The sequence below is a fragment of the Girardinichthys multiradiatus genome, chromosome 10 (assembly GCF_021462225.1).
Source record: "Girardinichthys multiradiatus isolate DD_20200921_A chromosome 10, DD_fGirMul_XY1, whole genome shotgun sequence".
NCBI classification, from domain to species: Eukaryota; Metazoa; Chordata; class Actinopteri; order Cyprinodontiformes; family Goodeidae; genus Girardinichthys; species Girardinichthys multiradiatus.
In genome coordinates, this window is record NC_061803.1 from 1,240,469 (window position 1) to 1,250,422 (window position 9,954).

General features: G+C 43.0%; 1 protein-coding gene across 1 annotated transcript; it reads left to right on the plus strand.

The window, feature by feature from the left end:
* Positions 1–558: 558 nt before the first annotated feature.
* Positions 559–3,833, plus strand: LOC124875285. Its single transcript, XM_047377339.1, has 5 exons — positions 559–1,066; positions 2,161–2,277; positions 2,365–2,481; positions 2,573–2,699; positions 2,769–3,833. The coding sequence occupies exons 1-5, from the start codon at positions 799–801 to the stop codon at positions 2,875–2,877; spliced, it is 738 nt and encodes a 245-aa protein (XP_047233295.1). The 5' UTR covers positions 559–798; the 3' UTR covers positions 2,878–3,833.
* The last annotated feature ends 6,121 nt before the right edge of the window (positions 3,834–9,954 follow it).

Consider the following 9,954-nt stretch of genomic DNA (forward strand, 5'->3'; position numbering starts at 1 on the left):
TTGGAGTGGTCTAATCCAAGTCTCAAACAGAGACGTGACTTTAAACAGGCTGTTCATGCTCTAAAACCCCCCAATGCGTCTGAATAAAAAATCAATTCTGCCAAGCAGAGTGGGTCAAAATTCAAATAGATTGATGGTGAACACTCATTACCAGTAAACAGCTGGGTGGAACAACCAGTTATTGGGTATAGGGTGTAATTACTTTTTCACACAGAGCCAGGTTGGTTTGGATGGATTTGTTCCTTTAATAAATGAAATCCTGATTTTCACTGCAGCCAAATAAAGGAAGTTATTTCTAGAAAAAAAGCCAGATATCCCACAGCTACAAAACTAGACTGAAATGAGGTTCTGGTCGGGCCGAGCCCCAGTTCTGCTTTCCTCTCGCTCTCTGTTAGTGTTCCTTTAATGCCTTCTAGTGTTCCTCATGAAGGTCCAGGCTGACCGTATTTGCATGCCACACAGTGGCTCATTTGTTTGTGTCCACTGTTTACCTGATTTAAATGAATCTCTCGGTGCTGACGTCTTCATCAAACTGCTGTGGCTGTCATCGGACCGGGCTGCACAGATGTTTTCTCCTCATGACTGCTTTGAGATGTTTTCAAGAAGATTCAGCGCTATGAGGTGTCACTAGGAATGGTTATTAGCAGTTCTTCATGTTGGTCCTCTCTTCTGATTCGAACAAAAGGAAGGCAACTTTGAACACTGGGTTTGATTCAGAACAGCTTGAAGTTCAGATTCTGGGTTGGAGGTCTGCAGGTCCAGTTTCAGCTTTTTAGACCTAAAGTCTTCTGAACTGGGATGGAGAACCCAGAGGACGCTGGGGTGTTCCTCCACACTTTCAGGACTTTGCCGTGCATGAGGCTGAGCGGAGATGAGAGAGTGGAGCTGGAGCAGGCGGGTCAGGGTGAAACCGAGCAGGAGCAGATGGAGAACAACGGAGGTCCTGCAAAGCTGGCCTCCATCGAGTTCCGCATTCAGCAGCTGCACAACAGGCAGTTCCTGCTGCTGAAGATAAAACGCTGCACAAAGAAGGATGAACAGCACAGTGGAGGAAGCTCAGAGGAACGTGAGTTCACCCACCTTTACCTGCTGGTTAGATTGTAGACTTAAAGGTCTACAGACCTTCTTCTTAGAAACAGCTAGAAGTATGTTGGAGGAGAACCAAATAGTTCTCCGTAGGTACAGAGGTGATGATTCATCAGTGTTTGTTGGACAAACACTGAAAGCAGGTTATGGCTGGGAGATATGCCCCGTCAAAAAATGATGACCTTTGAAAAATGTTCTTGATATCCAGCTACAGAAGTATCTTCTCAGAGAAGGTTTTAGATGTTAGTTTTCAATGTTGCTCCAGCTTTTCCAGCTGAGCTGGGAAGGAGGTGCCATGTTTTAATGGCAGATACAAAAACAGCTACAGTGTGCATGAGACGTGACCCCAGCTCAGACAAGCAGCGATTAATTATGACCATCAGACAATCGGCATTTTGACCTGCGGTGCATCTCCTCTAACGACACATTTCTTAATTCAATTTAAAAGTTATGGTTTCAAAACCACTAAAACTTCCCATCCCTTCAAAGGGACGTCAGAGAAGTCCAACAATGACCAAAGGCTCCTCTAGCTGTAAGGAGCACTGTCCCTCCCCCACCTGTTGCTGCTGTCAGCTGGCAGCTAACCTGAGCTAATATCAATGTGTTGTTTTTGTTGCTCCATAAAGAGCAGAGGAAGAAGAACAGAGAAGAAGAGTGATGTAATAATCTGTATTAATAAAGCAGCAGAAGGAATAATTGTTGCTTTTCAGTCTTAAATAAACTCAATAGGATCGTGTTATACATTTGTTTTTATGGAAATACTGTGAGAATTTCAGGATGATTCTTGTAAACCACAACCAACAACAGAACAAGTTCTGATATATTTCTGCGTCCTATTTGTACTCGGAGGTTCTGAGTCCCTAGAATTGGAATACTGACTGAGCTGTTCGAGCAGCCTCAGGATCCAACATGGCTGCTGCACACAGAAAACATGGAGAAGGATGCAGAAATAAACTCATCATTATTCCTTCTGATTATTTGGATGTGGTTAAACCAGCGGGTCACATACACCATGTTCAGTATAATTACTCTTCAGGTGAGTTTGAACTTCCTGTGACTTTGTTCTGTTGTTAGTGGTCACTGAAGATGATGGTGATGGTGATGATGAGCTGATGGCCATTCAGAAAGAGCTGGAGGAGCTGCAGGTGAAGAAGGAGGAGCTGGAGAAAGCAGGAGTGAGCTCTAATGGAGGCAGGTTTCCTCATCCCTCTGCTGTTTCCACTTTGTTGGGATTTTACTGTAATCCTCTAAAGATCCTGTTTGAATTCCTTGTTCCAGATCAACAGCAGCAGCGGCCGTCTTACAAAGAGACGCCCCGTGGAGGGATCTACATGCTGCCTCCTCCTCAGTCCTCTGAGCAGGTTACCGCTGCAGCTCAGGGACCCATCCTTCCAGGTGAGCCTCACCTCCATCCTTTCTAATCTCTCATTAATGCTCGGTAAAATTCGCCTAGCGTCTTCTCTGCTCTGCTTGTTTCGGCTGGAAGTGGAGAAGTTGGGTGGGACATCAGGAGTCACAATGTGTCCATCCTGCAAAGAAGTGGTTGTCACGGAAACCCACAGCACCAGAAGTGACACCATGTGGATCCTGTGCTTTCTGTGCTGCGTCATCGGGTGAGTTTTTGTCTTCTAGTGAAAGGTTAGAGGTTAAAACCCAGACTGAAGCGTCTGCTCCCCTCACAGCTGCGTGGCTGGCTGCTGCTTGGTCCCCTTCTACATGAAGCGCTTCAGGAACGTCCACCACCATTGCCCCCGGTGTCAGGCCAAGATTTACACCCATCAGCTGCTGTGACTGCCAGAACTCTGCTACAGAAAGTTTTCACACCCTGGAACTTTTTTACATTTTGTCACATTACAACCAGACCTTCTAATGTTTGTTACTAGATTATTAGGCAGTAGAATAACACAAATATAAGGCAACATGGCTTCTTGCCCAGGGCGCCATTCTGGTAGGGCGGCACAAGCAGTCGAAAAATTTTACCTGTTAGCTGCACCTTGCCTGACTTTTCTACTGCTTGTTTGCCTCGGTGGGGAGTAGGTGTCCTCTGTGTTGTTCAGTGTAAGTAAACCTGTAAGAAAATGTGGCCGTTGTTCTGGCTGGACAACGATACTGAAGAAGGTTCTGGATTCACAGCTACGGACCTGGCAAGGCCTTAAAGGATTATTTCCCCAATTTTGAAACAGTCTTCATAATGCTGGTTGTTCTCTAAAGAACCTCTGAGGCCAGAAAATGAACATCTGCAGTTAGAATCAGATTAAATCAAACACAGCTGGACTCTATTTAGTAATCAGGTGACTTTATTTAAGAGTAGCAGAGAAAGGGGCGACAAATACAAATCCAAGCTACAGTTTTTAGATTTTTGTCTTGTTTTGCTTTCACTTTGCTCTACATTGTGTTGGTCTATCATATAAAATCCCAATGAAGTAATAATGTGACAAAATGTGGAATGAATATTTTTTACAAGGTGTTGTATTTATTTGGAGGTGCAGTCTTAGGTGGACTGGACTGTGCAGCAGCCAGTCCATGTAAGGAGCAGAACCTCTCCTCCTGATGGACCAGCTCAGATGTACATATGTGGAGATATTTTCAGCTGCCGTAAATACATGCTCTTTGAGAAAGTAAATTCAGTCAGTAATTTTCTACCACTTCTTCCATAGTGGGTCACAGGGAAGCTGGTACCTATCTCCAGCAGTCTATGGGCGAGAGGCGGGGTCACCCTGGACAGGTTGCCAGTCGGTCGCAGGCAAACACACAAACAACTATGCACACACTCATTCATACACCTAAGGGCAATTTAGAGAGACCAGTTAACCTAACAGGCATGTCTTTGGACTGTGGGAGGAAGCCGGAGTACCCGGTGAGAACCCACGCATGCACGGGGAGAACATGCAAACTCCATGCAGAAAGACCCCTGGCCAGGAATTGAACCCAGGACCTTCTTGCTGCAAGGCAACAGTGCTACCAACTGCACCACCGTGCAGCCCCAAAAGTAAATTCAAATTCAGTTTATTTATATAGCTTCAATTCACAACACATGTCGTCTCAAGGTTATTCACAACAGTCAGGTTCATACATTCTAATTAATCGTAACCATTGAACAGTTCAGTCAGATTCAGTTATTTATTCAAATTGGATAAAAGGTTTTTCTATCTAAAGAAACCCAGCAGATTGCATCCAGTCAGTGACTTGCAGCATTCACTCCTCCTGGATGAGCATGTAGAGACAGTGGACAGTCACTGGTGTTGACTTTGCAGCAATCCCTCATACTGAGCATGCATGTAGCGACAGTGGACAGTCACTGGCGTTGACTTTGCAGCAATCCCTCATACTGAGCATGCATGTAGCGACAGTGGACAGTCACTGGCGTTGACTTTGCAGCAATCCCTCATACTGAGCATGCATGTAGAGACAGTGGACAGTCACTGGCGTTGACTTTGCAGCAATCCCTCATACTGAGCATGCATGTAAGTAGACTTTTCGGTGCCACAGCTGTGCCTCCGTTTGGACACCTGACGGAAATGATTTTCCACATCCTGTATATCTGCTTATTTCATCTCCCAGTCAATAGTAGATGACATATTTCAGAGTCTATATTTAGAAGCTTTTTTTCAGATCGTTCAGGCATCAGGACACATAAAAATAAACTTAAAAACTCCCCTCAGATCCTCTACAGGTCTAACAATCACAATAAGCTTTTATGTGTTTAAAAAGAGCTGAGCAGAAATGCAAAACAGGGTGTGGTGAAATAGATACGCTCTCCATAGCTGCTAAGACTGAGCATCTTCTCCTGCTGAGAAAACCATAAAAACTGAGATCTACACCTCAGACCCTGCAGGTCTTCACTGGTGTGAAATTCATGACCAATTTAGATGTGAGAACTTCTGACCAATGGCTGAAGATTGGAGCAAATGGGCTCAGGACAAAGAACTCAACTCCAGCACAGAATCTACAAGTAAAAACAGGATCTTAAATGGATTAAGTCCAGAACTCAACCATATTGGTGTTTCACATTAGAAGAACTGTGGACGGTCAAATGAAGCGAAAGCTACATGATCTGGAGCAACATTGTTAAGAAGAGTGGGTTTCATTTCCTCCACAATAATCCCATAACTGATAAAGTCTTATAGAAAAATGATTTTTTTTCTTCCACCTATTGGTGTTAAAATCTATTAAATCATGGATGGATTTCTGTTTCACTTTGTTTTTTAATAAATAAATGGGAAGTATAACAGACTGTATTGTTCATATATATATATATATATATATATATATATATATATACACATACAGAGCCTTGTGAAAGTATTTGGCCCCCTTGAACTTTTCAACCTCTTGTCACATTTCAGGCTTCAAACATAAAGATATAAAATTCTAATATTTTGTGAAGAATCAACAAGTGGGACACAATCATGAAATTTATTGGATGTGTCAAACGTTTTTAACAAATAAAAAACTAAAAGTGGGGTGTGTAATATTATTCAGCCCCCTTGCATTAATACTTTGTAGCTCCACCCTTTGCTGCAATTACAGCTGCAAGTCTCTTGGAGTTTGTTTCTATCAGTTTTCACATCAAGAGACTGAAATTCTTGTCCATTCTTCCTTGTAAAACAGCTGGAGCTCAGTGATGTTGGATGGAGAGCGTTCGTGAACAGCAGTCTTCAGCTCTTTCTACAGATTCTCCATTGGATTCAGGTCTGGACTTTGACTAGGCCATTCAAACACCTGGATATATTTATTTGTGAACCATTTCATTGTAGATTTGGCTTTATGTTTTGGATCATTGTCTTGTTGGAAGATAAATCTCCGTCCCAGTCTCAGGTCTCTTGCAGACTCCAACAGGTTTTCTTCCAGAATGGTTCTGTATTTGGACCCATCCATCTTCCCATCCATTTTGACCATCTTCCCTGTCCCTGCTGACGAAAAGCAGGCCCAAACCATGATGCTGCCACCACCATGTTTGACAGTGGGGATGGTGTGTTCAGGGTGATGAACTGTGTTGTTTTTACACCAAACATATCGTTTTGCATTGTGGCCAAACAGTTTGATTTTGGTTTCATCTGACCAGAGCACCTTCTTCCACATGTTTGGTGTGTCTCCCAGGTGGCTTTTGGCAAACTTTAAACGATACTTTTTATGGATATCTTTGAGAAATGGTTTTCTTCTTGCCACTCTTCCATAAAGACCAGATTTGTGCAGTGTACAACTGATTGTTGTCCTATGGACAGACTCTCCCACCTCAGCTGTAGATCTCTGCAGTTCATCCAGAGTGATCATGGGCCTCTTGGCTGCATCTCTGATCAGTCTTCTCCTTGTTCCAGATGAAAGTTTAGAGGGACAGCCGGGTCTTGGTAGATTTGCAGTGGTCTGATATTCCTTCCATTTCAATGTGATTGCTTGCACAGTGCTCCTTGGGATGTTTAAAGCTTGGGAAATCTTTTTGTATCCAAATCCAGCTTTAAACTTCTCCACAACAGTATCTTGGACCTGCCTGGTGTGTTCCTTGGTCTTCATGATGCTCTCTGCACTTTGAACAGAACCCTGAGACTATCACAGAGCAGGTGCATTTATACGGAGACTTGATTACACACAGGTGGATTATATTTATCATCATCAGTCATTTGGGACAACATTGGATCATTCAGAGATCCTCACTGAACTTCTGGACTCAGTTTGCTGCACTGAAAGTAAAGGAGCTGAATAATATTATAATACACTTTTCAGTTTTTTATTTGTTAAAAAAGTTTGACACATCCAATAAACTTCATTCCACTTCATGATTGTGTCCCACTTGTTGTTGATTCTTCACAAAAAATTAGAATTTTATATCTTTATGTTTGAAGCCTGAAATGTGGCATATATATATATATATATATATATATATATATATATAAGTCTCCACCACCATCTACAGGCTGAAAGTTCTGCAGTTTTATCTTTGTAAAACAGTTCAAGCTCAGACTGGAGAACATCTCCCCTGAACATCAGTTTTAAAGTGTCGCCACAGATTCTCAGTTGGAGAGCATGAGAGAGCATCTCATGGAGATTGGATCCTACACAGCAGCTGGCTCTCAAACCTGGGGAGGAGCTACAAATACAGGTCCTTCTCAAAATATTAGCATATTGTGATAAAGTTCATTATTTTCCATAATGTCATGATGAAAATTTAACATTCATATATTTTAGATTTATTGCACACTAACTGAAATATTTCAGGTCTTTTATTGTCTTAATATGGATGATTTTGGCATACAGCTCATGAAAACCCAAAATTCCTATCTCACAAAATTAGCATATCATTAAAAGGGTCTCTAAACGAGCTATGAACCTAATCATCTGAATCAACGAGTTAACTCTAAACACCTGCAAAAGATTCCTGAGGCCTTTCAAACTCCCAGCCTGGTTCATCACTCAAAACCCCAATCATGGGTAAGACTGCCGACCTGACTGCTGTCCAGAAGGCCACTATTGACACCTTCAAGCAAGAGGGTAAGACACAGAAAGACATTTCTGAACGAATAGGCTGTTCCCAGAGTGCTGTATCAAGGCACCTCAGTGGGAAGTCTGTGGGAAGGAAAAAGTGTGGCAGAAAACGCTGCACAATGAGAAGAGGTGACCGGACCCTGAGGAAGATTGTGGAGAAGGGCCGATTCCAGACCTTGGGGGACCTGCGGAAGCAGTGGACTGAGTCTGGAGTAGAAACATCCAGAGCCACCGTGCACAGGTGTGTGCAGGAAATGGGCTACAGGTGCCGCATTCCCCAGGTCAAGCCACTTTTGAACCAGAAACAGCGGCAGAAGCGCCTGACCTGGGCTACAGAGAAGCAGCACTGGACTGTTGCTCAGTGGTCCAAAGTACTTTTTTCAGATTAAAGCAAATTCTGCATGTCATTCGGAAATCAAGGTGCCAGAGTCTGGAGGAAGACTGGGGAGAAGGAAATGCCAAAATGCCAGAAGTCCAGTGTCAAGTACCCACAGTCAGTGATGGTCTGGGGTGCCGTGTCAGCTGCTGGTGTTGGTCCACTGTGTTTTATCAAGGGCAGGGTCAATGCAGCTAGCTATCAGGAGATTTTGGAGCACTTCATGCTTCCATCTGCTGAAAAGCTTTATGGAGATGAAGATTTCATTTTTCAGCACGACCTGGCACCTGCTCACAGTGCCAAAACCACTGGTAAATGGTTTACTGACCATGGTATCACTGTGCTCTATTGGCCTTCCAACTCTCCTGACCTGAACCCCATAGAGAATCTGTGGGATATTGTGAAGAGAACGTTGAGAGACTCAAGACCCAACACTCTGGATGAGCTAAAGGCCGCTATCGAAGCATCCTGGGCCTCCATAAGACCTCAGCAGTGCCACAGGCTGATTGCCTCCATGCCACGCCGCATTGAAGCAGTCATTTCTGCCAAAGGATTCCCGACCAAGTATTGAGTGCATAACTGTACATGATTATTTGAAGGTTGACGTTTTTTGTATTAAAAACACTTTTCTTTTATTGGTCGGATGAAATATGCTAATTTTGTGAGATAGGAATTTTGGGTTTTCATGAGCTGTATGCCAAAATCATCCGTATTAAGACAATAAAATACTTGAAATATTTCAGTTAGTGTGCAATGAATCTAAAATATATGAATGTTAAATTTTCATCATGACATTATGGAAAATAATGAACTTTATCACAATATGCTAATATTTTGAGAAGGACCTGTATATGCCTGTGCTGGTCCAGATGGAGGCAGGAAACAGAGCTCTGAGGGCTGTGTTCAGCAGCAGCCTGGCTGTAAAGGGGAAAACACTGGCAGAGCTGCTCCAACATCACAGCAAAGATGAATACAGGATTCTGATGGATATGCGTTGGAACAAACAGTACCTGGACATCTTAACCAACAAGTGCAACTTTGAGGATGAGGAACGATACATGGAGTTTCTAGAAGCTCTAAATGCAGTAGCAAACAGGATGGTTCTGATTTAGATTTGGACTTTGACTAAGCCATTCTAATACATGAATTAAGTTTGCCACCACCATGCTTCATGGTGTTGTGTTCCCTGTTCTTTTTAATATTTTCTGACTTCTCTGTCCACTTCTGATTGAATTTTGAGGAAAGGGGGATGGAAACATTTGCACAGAAAAATAAAAACAATGCAAGCCTTTGCTTTGACCCCAGTGCACCAATGGGTGTGGGTTTAGAACGTCAAATCCGAATGACATCCATGGATGTTCATGGTTCTAACGATCTCTAGTAGTTACTTTTCGGGACAGAAAGGAGGACATGATGCAGCTCAGCCCCAGTCAGGTCCGTTTCTCACCAGACATCAGAGAGTGGACCAATTCCAACACTTTTAACTGACCAATTATGATAGAGGTGTATTTGCAACAATCCAGGGAGCCTGAAGAGAAGCAACATGTGTCCAGAAGAGGTGAAGGTTGGATTTAATGTCAGGAAGAACTGTCTGAAGAACTCTGGATCTGTTTTGGAACTCGGATGGAAGGACGACATCCAATGTAGGAGCAACTAATCTGAAAAGGTTGGATTGAACGTTGCAAACTTGACTCAACCACGTGTCAAACTACTAAGATGATACAAAGTTGTCTTTGTTTCATAAGCCGATATCATTTGTACCAGTTTTCCATGTTTGGGATGCATACTGGGAAATCTCCGTTATCTGTGGTTGAATAAACAAAACAGATCACGTCTGCATGCAAACACGAACACAGGAGCTGCCAGGGCCAACATGGATGCCGTTTTAAACACCACAAACTCAAATGTAGTGGCTTTCTGGATTCCTCTGCGCTGAACGCTCATTTTAAATGGAAAACTGGGATTAGGATCACTGTTAATGTTCTGTAGGAACAATAAAAACACGCTCTGTG